The sequence below is a fragment of the Lepisosteus platostomus genome, chromosome 11, assembly GCF_059453375.1.
Source record: "Lepisosteus platostomus isolate fLepPlt1 chromosome 11, fLepPlt1.hap1, whole genome shotgun sequence".
Classification (NCBI taxonomy): Eukaryota; Metazoa; Chordata; class Actinopteri; order Semionotiformes; family Lepisosteidae; genus Lepisosteus; species Lepisosteus platostomus.
In genome coordinates this window covers 13,445,945-13,463,570 of record NC_142621.1, presented here as the reverse complement: position 1 = coordinate 13,463,570, position 17,626 = coordinate 13,445,945, and the positions used below count along the sequence as shown (strand labels likewise).

Sequence of the window (17,626 nt, the reverse complement as noted above, 5' to 3'; positions counted from 1 at the left end):
TTGAAATGCTATAATACCACTGAGAAAAAAAAAACTATGACTATGAGCTATACTCTACAGACCCTTTAATGTGTTTGTTTTCTAATCTAAAAACTAAATTCCAAGGAAGCATTGTTTTCATTACAGTTTCAGCACTTGATACTGAACAGCATGGTAATGAAAATATCTGCCATGCAGAGACATAACACTTGCAAATATTTAGTCCCCTAGATTCAGATGGGCTATTTCACTCACATGATATGTGCACAATTGCCAACAATAAAGACAGATGCAAGTTTAAAGCTTTAGGCAGCTATAGCCTGAACAGAAGGTTCATGGGAACTTATGACTATGAAAAGGGCAAACTGGGCAATGGTAGGAAATCCACAAGAAATATCCAGGATATTTGAAATTAAATTATATTTAATTTCCAAGTGTGTTGAAATAATGATCATTCACATAGGGAGAAGCCAGAAGACAGTGTTAATTTCATTTTTTGCTAATATTAGCATTTTTAGTTTATCTGAAAGTTGATGTTATACTTGCCTTTCCAGTCTTGTTCAAAATTGTACTTTTCTGTGTGAATGGATAGTTATATTCAGACATTCTGAAATCTAACAATTCATGTGACAGCTACAAGGCAAGAGAGAAAGTCATTGTATGTTATCCGATAATTACCTTTTATGCTGATAAGCAGTGAAAAATAAAATACTTTTTGAAATGTGTGCTTTTTAATAAAATGTTACGTAAAAATGTTAATTCATTGTTTTCCAGACAGGAGTAATCTCTAGTAACATGGAAATCTGCTAATATTTCAGAAATATATTTCAGAAAGGTGCATTGATTTAATATTATTTGTTGTTATTTGCATTAAAATTCACCCAAAAACTCATTAAAAATACATGCAGATGCATTGTTAAAAGTTGTATATAAATTAATATGTAGTGGAAGTTTTGGATTTTTGAGATGACATACTCTTAAAACTATCAGAGGATCATTAATATAGCTAGCAACTTAAACACAATTTTAACAGTCGGCTCGGTACACTTTTGATTGAACAAATATATTTTGCACGCCTTAAGAAAATAATTCTATTCTTTTTTCTATATTCTATACTGGAATTCTTGGGTGCAGCTGAAACTTGTCTGGCTGCTGCTGTCGCGTTTGAGGTTCAGATGGTACAGGGCAACGTCATCATAAGCGATTTCGAAGTTACCTGCCAGAGTATTCAGACTCGGAGAAAGATCAGGCAAACATCAGACTGCTGGAAAACGCCGGATACACACACTGGGATTCTATTTGATCCGCGACTTCGTCAAAATAGCGTTTTGAAAACCTGTTTATAGGTACAAAGCTTTCTTTTTCTCGCTGTATTCGCTTCTATTACTATTAGAATAACCGTGATTCAAAAGCAGAAACCATGTAGTTAACGATTCAAACCGGCAAGTTGCATTACGTTTTCTACATCCGATCCAACGACAGGAGTGAAAATCGGAAATATTAGTGGGGCACATCAAGAAGAAAAGAGAAAGATGACGTCTGCCGTGACTGAAGCAATGATAGAATCGTATACGTTAATGGTCATCGTGATGGCAACATTCTTCATTTATTTCTGCGTCATGGTTTGGGCTTTTTGCAATCCAAAACTTAGCAGCGAGGATGAAGACAGTACGACTAAAAATTCAAATGAAACTTATACATGTAAAATGCCCAATAATGTGAAATACACGGAAATTCCAATGGAACAAATTCACGTCATGCATACTCAAGAAATGACACAAGGTGTTTTGCAAGAAAGTGACTGGAATGAAGAGGAATCTAAAGATAAGCATCTTTATAAAACCTGGATATCATCTAACAGCAAATCTTATTATGTGTAGTATTCGTAGAAATTGTTTCAATAATTATTTTAAGTTAAAGCCAGCCTTTTTAAGTTGGATTTAATAACCAATATAATAATAATTCTTCAGTAACTTACGAATAGGTGTGATCATTTTGAGTTGAAAATTGCAGCAAATTTAACTTCCTTCCTTGCTACATAAATGTAAATATACATTGGTCTGACCTTATGCTGATATCCGTTTTATAAAAAAATAAATAAAAAAGCTTACAGTATTTTTTTAACCCACTATTGAATCGGTCAATATTGGTCGCGTTGTGAGTATGATAACTGAGATAGCCTTTAAGAAAAAAAATATTTTTAATTTAAATTTCTGGCTGTCTTCTATTTATTATTATTAGTAGTAGTGGAAGTAGTAGTAGTGATAGTCGTAGTAGTAGTATATACTGTACAATTTGTTCTGAGCTGTGGCTATTGACCTTCAAATGTTTAAGTGGCGAAGAATACCTACAGCAACTGTGTAAACCAGGTGCGCCAATATTTTATTTTCTCCCTGTCAAAAATTAGTCGTTTTCCTTCTTAGTTTTTGAGTTTTTTATTTATTAAACGGGGGGTCAATTTTTGTATTCTGGCAGAACATAGGATATTTGCTTATTTATAAGAAAAATGGTTCAGTAATACAGTATCATGTTTATACTATTTCTCCTTTATCAATGTCACTGCAGAGAAGTGAAATAAGAGCCTCTTTAATCTGCACTCTGCAGTGAAATGGAAGAAAACACAATTCATTGTCCTCCGTGGTTTCTAATAACTGTCAACTGTCTGCTCAGAATTAATCTTTTCCTTTGTTCTATGTTTCATACTAATTGCAAGATTACTTTAATGACTTCATACTGCGTGGGGAGTATTGAAATCAATGTACATGCAACTTCCTGGACTATAATTTTCAAACTACAATTTCAAACAATTTTTATCTTCATTTTATTTTCAGCTTTATTTGTTGGCACTGTGGTCCAGTTTCTTCAACATGCAGTCCCCGCAAAGTCCTAAAACCCAAAAATCATTAATTTTTTTTATTGATTTGGCAAGGGCAGTTGACAGTTTGACTACACCATTTTTTATACATTGAGTCACAGTCTTTATCAGGGTATTACATTCACAACCCAATTCTTGCGCCCCACAGAAGGATAAATCAAGATGAATAAACATGACAAAATTTCAAAACCTTCTTGTGAGGAAAGCTTCATAAAACTTGTTTTTTAAGCTTTTTTGGCATGAGACGTGTTAAAGAATTCTTTTATTATGAAGTTCTGGAATTTCAGGACAGATCCTAGAACCACTAATACAAAAGATCACAGCATGTGGCAACAAACAGTGGAGATCATCACAGTTGTTTGAGAGATATGGAGAAAAAAACCTTGATATAACAGCTTTGGAACCTTGTGAGCACTTTAAGGGCCAGATTGTGGCATTCAATTACAAGAACACTAATGAGGCTGTCAAGTCTGTGGGAGGCTGCGGCTCAGTGAGTTTTTTTCCATTATCAGGAAGGGGTACAAACAAGACCAGATGTTGATTTCACAGCCAGCTCCGAAGTGCATCTGAAGCATTTAGCTATGGAATGCCATGGCAAAGTCCAGATTCAAGTAAACTAGATCGGAAAAGAACTAGATTCCAGGGATTCACCTTTTACATGTCGTTATTCTATGGCAACAAAGTACCAATCAGTTCATGTCATATTTCCAGTTATTTGTTTGGCAAAAAGGTTTTTCTGCGTGAAGGTAAGTGAGAGATCTGCAAGCATAAAAGAACATTATTGCATGAATGTCAATTATTGTAAAAGGTATAGGGAAAAGTGATTGTAATTTAGATAAGTCCAGGATATCTCTAGTAATACTAAAGTCATTTTGGAATTGTGCTGATCCATAGTTTGAATCCATAGTATTGTATTTTAGCATGTAAATGGACCTAGCCAGATATTACGGGTAACAGAACTCCTCCATAAATTTTCAAATACGTTTGACAAATCTTATTGTCTCTAACCATTTCACCATGACTTTGGGAGGCTAAGGCATGAGAATTCTATTTAATTTACATCTCCCCCGTGACTTTTCACCTTGAGACCTCCTCAAGACAGAAAGTGCTCAGTAGAATAGTCATTTTTTATGGGGATGACTGATTTCTTAAGGTGTCTTCACTGAGAGCAGAAAACCAATTCTGTGTCATAAACAGGAAAAACTGTCTCTGCCAATCTCAAAGGCTGTAAAGGTTCGTGATTCATGTTTATGTGCCATCTACATCATTTTAATCTAATTTTCCATAAGGTATTTTCATGAAAATAGATCTAGTTACAGACACACTGCTGCTTTTTGAATGATATTATTTTATCTCTGAAGATCTCATGATACATATATTTAATAAGCTAAAGCTCTGTGCTGGCTAGAAGTATTTTTCTTAGCTGGAGTGACTGAAAGGGCTTTTAAAAATGCCTTAGCTTACAAGTTTTTTTTTGTGTTATAATGTTGTGTCTTTCTGTCAAGACTTGCACCACTGTCAAAAGATGGAGAGAAATGAGCCACTATCAACTAGAAAGGTAAGAAACCAAGAAATGGCAAATCAAGGTTTAATATCATATACGAAAAACACATCACAGTTATTGAGATTGGACAAGTAAGCCTTTCTGTTTATACATTGTCCACTCATTCCTTTCCAAGAATGAAACTATGCATGGTGCTGTCTTAAGCAATATGTAGGTCAGAAACTTATTTTGCTAAGTATTCCTTTAGGCGGCTTTGTGATGTAACCGCTTCAATCAAATTGCCAGCCCCTGAGGAGAGAACACAGCTCATACTGGTTATTATGTGATTGAAAAGGACCTGGACAGATTGAAAAGGAACTGGACAGCCATTTTTAAACAGTCCATAAGCCAATTTAAAACATTTCTAGAAGTTGCATGACCATGATAGCTTATTTTTCTTTTACTTGTACTGTATGTTACATTTCAAGCAATATGTTGGAACTAAAACTGTGATAAACCATAATACTACTGTGGTAACTGTTCTAATTTATCTTCATAGGCTAGGAGATAATTCTTCATGAACTCTTAAATATTGTTTAATTCTGAGCTAATTTTACTCTAACAGTTTTTGTTCCCTTTTAGGCCACGCATGATTTGGAGGGATAAATCAATGTATCAGGATTAGCATGACCTCGCGGACACACTGACTCAATGACACACTTATGTACTGAGACAGTGACTAGGGGACACACTGTTTGCTGACACAATGACTCGCTGTCACACTGACGCACTTGACGCAGTGATGTGCTGACACAGTAATGTGCTGACAATGACATCCTGACACAGTGACTTCCACAGAATCTTTGCTCTGACATGCCAGCTGTGTTTCCACCCAGCTTTCCCCAGCTTCAAGTCAACCTGTCAAGATGAGGTTCACATACCTTAATCATAATCAAGCAAGCATGCTTTCTGGACAAATTAGCTTTTGCAAGCATGATGTAACCCTTCTTAGATTTTATAAAGTATGGTTTGGCATGATAGAGCATGCTGTCACCATTACTACAGTATGTAACGTCCATAACTTGTGGCTAATCTGTATTGTAACTATTGTACTAATTGTCATCACAACAATCATGGTACTATATGAGATTAATAAAACTATATGCAGACTACATTCTCATTTTTGTGTTTAGATGCAGTGAGCCCTCTTGAGAACATTTAAAATTAAGTTGCCTTTGAGGGGGATTAGTGCTGCATCAAGGATAAAGAGTGACAGAAGCTACTAAAGAGATGGTAGTTCACCTGCTGAGCAAGGTTTGAAATAATAAGAACATAAAAATGGTTACAGATGAGAGGAGGTCATTCAGCCCAGCTAGCTTGTTTGGTTATGAGTAAACCATGTGACCCAAGAATTCTCACCCAGCTGTTTCTAGAAAGGAATAAGGGTGGCTACTTGGACAACACAGCTGTGTAGCTTGTTTCTTAATCCCACAACCCTGTTTGTGTAAAAAAATGCCTGCCTCTTGAGTTATTTCACAAACTGTATCATGCATTTGTGTTGTACATTACCAAACCCTGCTCAGTCCTGTTCTCCATGCATTGTACTCTGGAACTGCCTTCAGAAAGGAAGGTTGTAGCATACAAATGTCCCTTGGCAGTTCAAAATATTTTTTTAAACTGCACTCCAGTTAATGCAAAACAAATTTAAGAAATATGAAGAGCATAGGTGTTAAATCATGGCGGAGAAAATAGGGTTTTCATACATGTTATATGCAACATTATCACCAAATCCAAAGAACTGCAGAGCCACTATACTGCAATGAAAGTTGTCATGAAAAATATTTTCCTTTCTCTTATCTTTTACTCAATGAGAGTTAAAAGTGGTCCCCATGTACTTATATTATCTTACTTTGGACTTGTGGTTAACTGTATTTCACAGATAAACAAAGAAGCCCGTCTGTGCTGGATGAAGATGGCATATGTTATTCATTAACCCCTTTTTTATCCCAACTATTTTAATTTTAAATCTCAAAACTAAAATACAGTCTTCTTATTTGTAATTTCATTTTAATTAAGGATCAATAACAAGTCCTCTAGAAAAAAATGTGCATGGTTTAAGTCTGTTTAAATAATAAATATCAAAAACATACCATAGTCAAAAACCAAACCATAATGATAGTTTTTCACAAAGTTTAACTTAATTTCATAATTAATATATAATTTTTCTTCACATTTTTACAGGGCTGTAAGATAAATCGCAAATATTGTAGATCTTCACTTAATTTCCTCATTCTGTTTCGATCCTGTTAATTTCCTTTCATTTAATTTCATTTTCTTCTGACGACACAATCATCACACAATATTCATTTTGACCTTTCATTTTCTTTTGATGACTGTTTTTAATTAAAATCCCACTGTCACATTTAAAGAGGGTTATAAAAAGAATGACGGTCGATTTATCTTTATCCATATCTTAATACTAGGATTCATTGTGTTCACTGTGTGTGAGACTGATGTTCTGAATTATTTATGTTCTGAAAGACATGGTTTGTCTGGCTTTACTACTTCAGATGCACAATCAAAATGAACTAATGCACATCCTTCTTAGTCTGTGACAGCATGAAGGCCTACTGTAACCTAAATACACAACTCCAACTGTGGTACTAGAGATGCCCAATTAAATTAGACACAGAGGTCACCTGTGTCTAAAGATTGGCAACACCAATCCAAATTTTGGTTCCAAATCTAAATTACTTGATTTAACAAATCTCCACCTAACTGAACCATCTGAAATTGTTGTGTATCTTCAGAAACTGGTGACTTAACCATTAAAACTGGCTGTATTGGGGCTCTCAAGGACCAGAGAAGGGAACTCCTACATTACACAAATGTAAAAGCAATTAAATGAGTAACAAACCACAATTTTCAACAACTGACACTCTTTATTTAAACTATGCCAGAATTATGATAGAAGTGGGTACATTTTATTTTACATAATATTGCAAGGCCCTAAAAGTGCTCTTCTTATCCTGTTTTAGCAATGCCTCAAGCAATAAAGTCTTGATTTCTTTGAGCCTTTTGTAGTCTTATCTTCAGAATAAACAAAAGAGAGAGGGGTGTAAATATGATAAATGACATTTTCACCAATTATAAAATAATGAATCATGTTCAATAAGATTAAATCACTGAACTGAAGAGTTCCTCTTCTCCTGTGTTATGTTTCTCAGGACCTGGTTTTCCAGCCGTAGTAATTCCACATAAAATGCTTCTGCCATTTCTTCATCAATATCCATCTAAACAGAAAAAGGCAAGAAAATGACTAATAGAGTGCTATGCAGAGAAAAAGTTTCCTTGTACTTATATAATGAACCCCTTCTGCAGCGAACAACACTAAAAGGAAAGAACCAGAATCATGATTTACTCTCATTACTAACAACGGAATGAACAACAGTGTTTTACTTAAAATATCGTTTTTCAAACGAGAAGACTAATTTAAAAAAGCTGAGTTATCTGAAACCATTTCACTACAAGTGTTTTGCAAGAGCTTTCATATAAGAATGTCAGTAGCATTAAATATTGTTGTCACTTGTCACGTATAAGATGAATGGAATGAAAAGCATTACAGAGACTGGCTACACCAATTGCCTCACTTTTTTGGGCTCTGTGTAGCTGTTTCCAAACCCTGAGGTTAAGCTGTGGTATTTTGCTCTGGGATCCAAGGCCTCAGGTTTCTGAATAAACACCCAGTACTGTAAGAAGAAATAACAGAACAGACCAAGAAAGATATTTGCCGTAACAAGACACAAAAATCATTCCATAGATTTTTGCAATGTATGAAATTCTGTACAAGTTGAACAGGCAAGAAAGGTACTGAAGTAACCATCAATTTAAAAATAAATAGTGGAAAGAATATAATTTGATACTTAGAATTGAATTTTACATACAAATATACAAATGTATATAACATTTATTAAACACCTTTTACTTAAGTAAAATATTAAAATACAAATATTTAGGTATTAGAGTTTTAAATAATTATCACACGTGATAATAAATCCTCATTATTATAAATCCTTAGTGCTAGGATAAAAGCCAAAGTGGAGTGGAAACAGAAAGAGGCCAGGACTACATGAATCTTTTGAAGTAAGCCCAAATACAAAGTTATTTTACGGATATTGGTGATGGACTATTCTGAGTTGTCAACTAACGGCCTAACAATCTAATACCTTCCCCCGTTACAACAATACACTCACTTTTAAGTACACAATATGTTCGTTAATTCGAGATTTTCTTCTGTAGAATATTTACAGCAGATAGTATTAGGCTGAAGGCTTAATAAAGTCAAACTAAAATAACAAATAGTTCAGAGGTCAACACAACAGTTCCTGCAAAAAGTCTCGATCAGCAATAAATATTGCTGATCGAGACTCCCTACTGAGCTTCTTCTATTCTGTCTGCTACTAAACTGTTTCAACTGATTCTTTTAAAAAGGCCTCCCCCCAATTTTATCACCACCTTTTAAAATAATCACAGTTACTAAACCTTAATTTAAAAACACATAACAGAACTAACACACCAAACTACACGTACAGAAAATACAATATTCCATATCTAACAAATCCCACCAGGGGATTAACCTTAGACAAGAGTAGCATCTCTTAGAATTTAGGAAGAAGAAGAGACAACAAAAGAAAAGAGACACAACATTTCCTTTGAGCTTGGATTAAACCTTTACCTTTTCCTCTGCAGCCTACGCATGCTGATGCAGCTATCTCTCTCTAAGCTATCTCTTAGAATTATTTTTCTTTTGCCTTTGCCAAAGACTTCACAAAATCCAGCAAACCACCTCACCGGCAATGCCCAAATCTGTCTCTAGATGTCAGTATCACACAAACAAGAAAGATGTTCTTTAACACAAGACATCGAAAGGTTTTTAAAGTCTAGAGACAGTGATCCACCACTTTTTATAATACTGATCAGCTACAGAGTTTCCTAACTCCTGTAACCGAAGCTCTTGGCGAGGTTTTAGAAAGCATATTTGTCAACAACTGCACAAATGGGCTGAATGTCTTCTTCCATTCCTTATCTCCTACACAGTGCGTGCACATTAAATAAAACTAAAATGTCTTCACAGTGGTGCAGTGGTTATCATTGCTACCTTGCAGTGCTGGGGACCTGGGTTCAATTATGGTCTTGGGGTGCTATCTGGAGTTTATAAGTTCTCCCCGTGTTCACATGGGGTTTTTTTTTCTGAGTGTTCTGACTTCCTCACAGTGCAAAGACATACTAATAGGAAAAGTGGTCCTCGTATGAATGTGTGCATATCTGTGTTTGTGTCTGCCCTGCAATGGAATGGTGTCCTCTCCAGTGTATCCTGCCTTGCACCTGTTGCTTGCTGAGATAGGCTCTGGCTCTTCTGCCACTCTGATTTGGATTAACCAGTTAGAAAAATGTATAGATAATGTCTTAAATAATACATACCAGTGCTTCTGCTCCATTGTAAGGTGTAAGTGTGAAAGTGTTGGTGAAGATCCTGATCTGTGGGACAAAGAGGAGGACATGACTGTGTGATAAGTTAGGGGACTGTTCTGTTTTCAGCAGTATTTACAGCATGTAATCAGCATCATCTTATTAAAACAACAAATAAAAATCAGATGATGGTGACAGAGTTATTTTGAATCAGAACTTGGTACACCAAAATAATGACAAAACAGGGTAAGATGTGGGTAAAAAAATAATCAAGCCTTCTGGATTAAATAAAACTAATATACACTGTAAACAACATATATTACATATTCATCTTTCTAGAAAAAGTAATAGCAATAGTGATTCCACTCTTACGGTTTAAATGCAAGGATAGCATGATTCATAATGCAGTTTATGATTATTTTTCAGTAATCATAATTTCCTAAAGAATTAAATAAGAATATTGTGCTCACTAGCCACATAATGGGAAGGATTAGGGTCCAGAAAAATGAAGGTAGAATGCCATAGGTTAAATTTGTCATCACAAGTCCCGGGCAGATTACTGTGGAATACAGTCCCTGCAAAATAATGCAATAACTTAATGTAAACATATTAATACCAAAATAGTTAAATCCATAAGAATTGACCAAAATAAACATGATTTCACATACTTTTCCTCAAGATCTACAGTCATAAAGTCTCGAGAGACAAAACATTCCAGAAATGGCAGTGATACTATACAGCTTAGAATGCAGAAAAGTACTAAGAGCACAAGTTGCCTTACAGACAAATTACTCAAGGTTGTGAAAGACAAGATACACTGAACAAATTTACTCAGACTACAGGCTGCAGCCTGAAATGTTAAAGTACTGAAAGATAGGTCAGATAATATTTTTATATGATAGAGAAATGATGGAGGAGACCATTATCTTGACTAACTAGAACGTCTCTGTGATGTTTTTCTTGTGGAGTGCCTTGAGCAAACCATCAGGAAATGAAAGGTATGAAATCAAGGTTATTATTGTTGTCCATCACCCTAAACTGGCTGGTCTTTCAAACACTGAGCTAAACTCTCAGCTCAGCAGACTTTACCTGTTTGTTGTAATGCCTGTTCAAAGCCACACTGAGAAGATCAGAGGCATACTTGGAAGAGCTGTAAGGTTCCACTCCTTGGCTATGCTGATAGTCTTCCAAGCTGAAAGCTGACCTCCTGGCATTACTAGATGATGTCCAGATCAACTGGGATGTGTGACCAGGTTGGCATAACATTGGCTCCAGCTCCCTGATCTCAATTTACAAAAAAAATACAGGAGTCATATAGAGAAAGAGAATCAATATTTATCTTGAAAGTCCATGGCAAACCTATTAAAGAATACACCTGTCAGTAACTGTTAGGTTGATTTAAGTAGGGAAACTCTTGCCTTTCCCTCTCTTTGATGGCATTTAAGTTCAGGATTTCAGAATCCATTAGAAAAGCTTTCAGCGTATTGTACTGGGAAGACATAAAAAGATGAGGAAAAGATGAAAGGCTGGCTAAAGGCTGTGAGTTGAAATGTAATTTTCCTGCTCAGTGAACTTGCCACATTTAAAACACAATCAATATTGAGTTGTTGTAAGGGAGTTAGATGCAAGTAAATGCTAAGACTTTTTAATTTAAAGTTGAGAACTACAGTATACAGGTGTTCACATTTTGCCATCAAATAAATAGGCTGCAGTATATTGCTTGGTGAGCAACATTTACTTATAGTTACTGTATATTACAAGATGCAAGGTATTGATTTTGAAGAAGCTGCTATGAAAAGTATTTAGAAGTTAAAGTGGTCACATCCATGTGAGAAAACAATAAAAAAGGCCAAGAAGTCTTTAGAGTATATTGTGAAAAGACTATAATTTAAATAAAGAGACACTGCATGATAATATACTCTGCACTGTTAAGATCTCATGTAGAATATTATGCACAATGTATGTCTTCACCTTTACAAAAAGGACTTATCTATTCTGGAAAATGTTCCAAACATAGCTTTCAAAGAAAAGGCTGAGTGCGATCCTTGGATCAATAAGGCACAAGCAAACAAACAAGCAAGATGGAAAGAACCAGCTCCTATTGTTTGTTACTTTCTTATGACTACTATGAAAATGTCAATAAGGATACATAATTATGTATGTAACTCTACACAATATAAACATTTGACAATTAAGTTGTATACTCACCTGGCAAAAGACCAGTAGATTCTATCCCTCTGTTTATGCTTTTTACTGTGTGTGGAACAGTTAGGATCCCTATCCAGATATAGTATACTAAGCAATCAAATAGAGAACCAGACTGTTCTTTCCAATTCATTAGAAAGAGAAAACTGGCACCAAAAGGTAGACCCCCTCAAAGGGGTATATAACAAAATATAGAAGTTGATTAACATAGCAATTTTTTTATTAGTATAGCATAGCATAACCAAATCCCACATGTTCAAGGATTAAGTGACACAGAAATGTCATGGGAACTGTGCATTACTAATTAGTTGACTCTAACAACTATATCGCACAACAGTCTGCCTCTCTTCCTGATGAGCTAAATTCATTCTATGCTCAGTTTAAGGTCAGTAACACAGATCCAGTCAGCAAGATTCCAGAAATCCTAGACGGAAACCCACTGATCATGTCCAGAGCGGATGTGTGTAAAGTTTTTAAAATGACCAATCCACACAAGGCTCCTGGCCCTGATGCTATCCCTGGCCGTGTTCAGACATGTGCAGACGAGCTGGCAGTTGTCTTCTCGGACATATTGAATCTCTCTCTAGTTCAGTCTATAGTTCCTTCCTGCTTTAAGAAAACCACCATTTTCCCCGTTCCTAAGAAACCCAGAGTCAGCTGCCTAAATGACTACCGCCCTGTTGCACTCACATCAGTTATCATGAAGTGCTTCGAGCGGTTGGTTAAAGCATACATCACCTCCTCACTGCCTGACACCCTAGACCCACTGCAATTTGTGTATCACCAGAACAGGTCAACAGATGATGCTATTGCTTCTGCCCTCCATACTACCCTCTCACACCTGGATAAGAAAGGAACATATGTGAGAATGGTGTCTGTTGATTACAGCTCAGCATTCAATACCATAGTGCCCTCAAAGCTTGTCATCAAGCTCCAGGTCCTTGGACTGAACACCTTCCCTTGTAATTGGATCCTGGACTTCTTGACTGAACATACATCATATTGAGTATTGTCTGAGTTTATTTTATTCAATTTCTATTGTACTATTATATATTATTATGTAACCTTCTTCTGTAACTTTAATTTTGAGATTTTTACCCCCCCCTCCGGTGAGCTCGTAGATAAGACATTTCATTGCCAGCAACTACTGCTGCCTGCTGTGTTGTTGTGCATTTGATAAATAAACTTTGATTTGATTTTTTTTATTTGATTTTGATTTACTGCTTAGTAACAAGTCTGTAACAGTGAACTGAGTATCTTTTACACTTTCATGTCTGTAGAGAGATATTTCCTTGTACATCTAAAAAGCTTTTTTTTTAAAATAGGGAAAATGGTAGGACTCCCATCTTAAAACCCATATTGTTTGAAACACATTTTTTTTGTTGAAGACGGTCATAATAAATATTACCAAGAAAGGATTAAACAGGTTAAAAATACCTAGGTGTTCCCGTTTTCTTTTATATACATAGTACTGACAGTTTTCAGTTTTCCAGGAAGTCTTATTAACTCTAGTCTAATAAGAAAAAGTCTACCATCGCTACACTTTTTCACTTTTTGTATAGGTCTACTAAATTCAGGCAATGGGAATACGTAAACACTTTTGATACTGAAGATTTTAGAAAAAAACTGTCTATATCATACCTGTGTATTAAACTGATCATAACGTATTTGATTAAACATAAGTGCATTTCAAATAAAATTTTTACTTAGAAGGCTCTGTCCACAAATCCATATGTTTCCAATTACTCTTCTTTTCCTCAGCTGGATGGAAACTGAAATTGGTCCTAAGCTTGGAAAGAAATAGCCATTCTTGTTTTAACACCCTCCGACAATGTCACGAAAGCAGCTCTGCAAGACTCCTACCAGTAAGAAATGGCCAAAGAGATTGGTGACAAAAACCTCCTGCAATCCATCTGAAGTAACACAGTCCTGCTGTGTCAGGAGACCTTCTCCTGTCGCAAACATGCTAATCGCCTTCCTGAAAGATGTCACAGCAGAGACAAATTCAATTAGAAGTGAAATATCCACACTTGTGACACTCAGCCCCTCATGCAAAATGGCTGCTGTTGAGGACATTTTAAGTATCTCACAATTGCTTCATGAATATCATTTTGGATTTCAAAATCAAATGATAGTTTGTGAAACATTAAATTATGAAGTACAGATGGCGTTTAATTTAATTTTTAGATTTGGCCGGCACAGTACTAAAAAAACTTTAGGGGTTATTGCCTAGGGTGGAGAATGGAAATAGTGTCAGACGTTGCAGACATGATTTGTCCCAGGTGAGGATTTGAGCAGCCATCTCACAGACTCCTTCCAGGTTCCTAGAGCTGCACAGTGGACTGCAAACAAATCCAAGTGAACCATTTGACACCTTCTAAGATCCAGACAGTTACGTCCCCATTCAGTAGGGCGGTGCGGATGCTCTATGGCTAAGGATCTGCATCTGTGGCTGGAAGGTTGCCAGTTTGTATACCGCGGCTACCAGAGGAATCCTACGCCGGTGGGCCCCTGAGCAAGGCCCTGTCACGGACGTCCAAAGGGACTAACCGTGGGGAGCAGGAGAGCGGAAAAAGACCCATATGCGTAGCGGGCGAGACGGGAAAAAGGCCCGGGCTCATAGTGCAAAGAGTTCAGGAATGCCGTATAGAAACCTATGCCCTCAGGGAGCGGACGTGGGGCGCCCTGGTGCTAGGCAGGTCTCAGGACATCCAAACATCAATGCTGAGCGAGGACAGAGTGCAAGACCTGGAAATATATAGCCCGAGGGAAAGAGAGGGACAGGAAGGACAGCAGACCGGAAACTAGGGACAGGACAGAGAAGGAGCGCCCTCTGGCTGCAGAGGGCGTGACAGGCCCTTAACTTCACCTGCTCCAGGGGTGCCGTATAAATGGCTGACCCTGTGCTCCGAGCCCAAGCTTCTCTCTCCCTGTCTGTGTGTCCATGGACAGCAAGCTGGGGTATGTGAAAAGACAAATTTCTAATACAGGGAAATTGCATATGGCCAATAAAGTGATCTTATCTTATCTCTTACCAAATGATCACATACTCTACCTTGAGAATAAGCCGTTGAAAAAAGCCTTGAAGCTAATCTGAGGATTGGGCATTATCCCAGCATTCAAGTAGAGGTAGTCGAGTCTTTGATATCTGAAAAAGAACAGAAATGTTGAATAGGAACAGGTAAAGAAGAAAGAGACACATGAAGAAGGCTCCACAGTCGAAACATTGTGTCTCTTTTCTTTTCAGCATGGTATAAACCTTTTCCTGTTCTCCTGAAACCTACTCATAATTGATATTCTTTAATAAATGTTGAATTCCCAGCACATATGAGAAAACCCAAATCTGTCTCATTACTTTTATGTATTTTTTTGCTATTTTTAATAAGCAGTAAGAACAGAAACAATGGGTGTCCTGGACCTCTTTTTGATCTCCTTAGCTGCTTCAAGGACAGACTTGACGCTGCTCACATCGAGCCGGAGGATAGAGATGTCGGCGCCAGGGTGAGCGACGAGCAAACCGGCCCGTGCTGCTTCAGCTCGCCGCATATTTCTACAAGCCAGACACAGGCGGATCCGGCTGCTGTGCAGGAGGACGCGCTCACAAAGAGCCAAACCAATGCCACTAGAAAAAAATCAAGCGTTTAACAAGCTTCTTTACGGTATCATATACACGCATTCCCCAAAAGCCATGCTTTTAGTTTAGACTTGAGGGAATCCAGAGTTTTGTATTCCTGATTTTAAAAAACGCCCAACACCAAAACATTGCTGTTATTATGTTTATATGCATCATACAGTAATTCCAAACTGTACAATTCAGATGAATGAGGGTCAAGGTAGTAGTTCAGCAAGGTACAACTGCATTTCAGGTGTAGACATTTCATTGCAAACTGACTAATTAATAACGTACACATAGTCATTCTTTTGATTTTTACATTTTGTAATCTGCTACGGCCAACGTAATTTGAGTTTGAAAACAAATAAACAGTTCTGTTAAACTATTCAAATAGTTCCAAAATCTTTTTTTTTAAATATGCATGTTCCTGTCGCTTGTCATAGATATCAGAGAAAGCATTTACTTTTATAATATGTCACACTGCAAACAAAACGTCAGATTAGGATTATCATGTGTCCAATAATTACACGATTTCTAAAGGTAGGAGGACAATGTGTCTATCAATGCAAATCCGTAATCTCTAAATTCCCTGTTTACCTCAAACGTAAAGATAAATCACTAGAATTTAACGCGACATCGATGGCTTTATATAAATAAATGTGCTTTACATAAGGGACTTCTTCCTCGTCTATTTTTTAACTAGTCAGATTACTTAAACTGAAATACATTACGGTTAGTTACCTATTGGCACCTGTCACCAACACGACTTTCTCCATCTTGCTCATTGGAAACTCACAACCTCTAAAACAGAATAACATAGGTGTCTCAGAATGATTAACTCCACCTTCAGATCGCCTGTCGCCCTATCTCTATGGCGTGATCGTATGTCATGGAGCACTAAACCAATTAGATTCCAACTACAGTCAGCCCAGAGGGCCAAAATTAGTGTACAGCGCTAAACTCAAATTTAGTAATAGTAGAGAAATAAAATAAAAACATTTTATTGCATTTGACATGATATTCTTAACGTATAAGTGCATGGAAAATAATTCACCTCGGTGCTTATATTCAATTTTGTATTGTTTAGGAATGCACCGCTTCCACAGCTTTTTACAGAAATGATTTCCCAGGGAAATTAAGCAATACATAAAGACAACGATAAAAATGGGTTAATTGAAACCAATCGATCTTCCGCGTAGAAATAACATTTTGTTTTTAAAGTGTATCTGTTATGTTGGAAAATATTGTTCTTGAGTAAACGTAAAAGAGAAGCACCACGGTTTTTTTGTTTAAACACGTGTCTTCTGCTATGACTCCTGAACGCGAGTCTGTCTGCTCATTCCTCAGTCTTAAATGTAACATTCGGTTCCTTATGTCCTTCTTACGCTGATGAGCATGACGTGATTTATTGGGTTCTTTTTGTTAGTACTGTAACGCAACGGGGGCTCAGGCGGGCGCCCTTGCCGCATTAGGTCGCCCCCCCACCGTCGGGGACTCGAACCCGGGACTCCCGCGTCACTCAGCAGGGACTCAGCCCGGGGAGCCAAAGAGAGATCTCTCTACAGCCCAGTAGCTGTAGTCCTGCTATCACAGTGAAGGGCGGCGACGTCACCGCTCTGGTAAGCCGGCTCTTACACAGTGCCTGTCGGCCGTAAGCGTTACAGTACCATTCAAGAATTTAGAGTTCTTGAGGGCACAATTAATTTCCTTTATCCTGTCTGTGACGGACATTTCAGATATCTGGAATGATTATTAGTTCTACTTGTTAAGACTTTCTGTGGTTCAACAATGTCCCTTTTATAATACTTTATTGTCCACTGCTTTGGAAATTTGTCTTTGGCTTCTCCCACAGAAGTGTCACACAAAATCACATGAAATCTCAACAACAGTATGTGATAAATAAATAGATAAATAAACACAGTAGGTACAGGAGGGCATACATTTACGTACCTTCATTGAGTAGTTTTATTGCAGGGAAAACTACAATATTCTAAGTGACAGC

The 17,626-nt window shown here is 36.9% G+C and overlaps 1 protein-coding gene and 2 long non-coding RNA genes across 4 annotated transcripts; 2 read left to right on the top strand and 1 right to left on the bottom strand.

Annotated features, from left to right (window-relative positions):
• Positions 1 to 1,120: 1,120 nt before the first annotated feature.
• On the top strand, positions 1,121 to 5,509 carry LOC148652028 (uncharacterized). Its single transcript, XR_015925211.1, has 3 exons — positions 1,121 to 3,600; positions 4,360 to 4,412; positions 4,980 to 5,509. It is a non-coding gene; the product is annotated as an uncharacterized LOC148652028 (long non-coding RNA).
• Positions 5,510 to 7,259: 1,750 nt separating this feature from the next.
• Positions 7,260 to 16,497, bottom strand: hsd17b7 (hydroxysteroid (17-beta) dehydrogenase 7). 2 transcript variants are annotated; one of them, XM_088598503.1, is made up of 10 exons: positions 16,366 to 16,497; positions 15,430 to 15,633; positions 15,067 to 15,159; positions 13,875 to 13,989; positions 10,896 to 11,090; positions 10,277 to 10,381; positions 9,819 to 9,875; positions 7,988 to 8,086; positions 7,529 to 7,630; positions 7,260 to 7,427 (listed from the first exon to the last, which is right to left on the bottom strand). In XM_088598503.1, exons 1-10 carry the CDS (start codon positions 16,440 to 16,442, stop codon positions 7,383 to 7,385), a joined length of 1,092 nt encoding a protein of 363 aa, XP_088454629.1. In that variant the 5' UTR covers positions 16,443 to 16,497; the 3' UTR covers positions 7,260 to 7,382. The 2 variants fall into 2 exon arrangements, with proteins under 2 accessions (XP_088454629.1, XP_088454630.1); XM_088598504.1 differs by lacking the exon at positions 7,988 to 8,086.
• On the top strand, positions 9,412 to 10,056 carry LOC148652027 (uncharacterized). Its single transcript, XR_015925210.1, has 2 exons — positions 9,412 to 9,501; positions 9,612 to 10,056. It is a non-coding gene; the product is annotated as an uncharacterized LOC148652027 (long non-coding RNA).
• Positions 16,498 to 17,626: the final 1,129 nt, after the last annotated feature.

Excerpts from the sequence above, each read along its gene's own strand:
- hsd17b7 (XM_088598503.1), bottom strand. The coding sequence starts at position 16,442 with ATGTTATTCTGTTTTAGAGGTTGTGAGTTTCCAATGAGCAAGATGGAG. Across the intron at positions 13,990-15,066 it reads TTCAACGGCTTATTCTCAAG|GAAGGCGATTAGCATGTTTG; the intron begins GTAGAGTATGTG and ends GACATCTTTCAG. Across the intron at positions 8,087-9,818 it reads ACAATGGAGCAGAAGCACTG|TACTGGGTGTTTATTCAGAA; the intron begins GTATGTATTATT and ends TTCTTCTTACAG.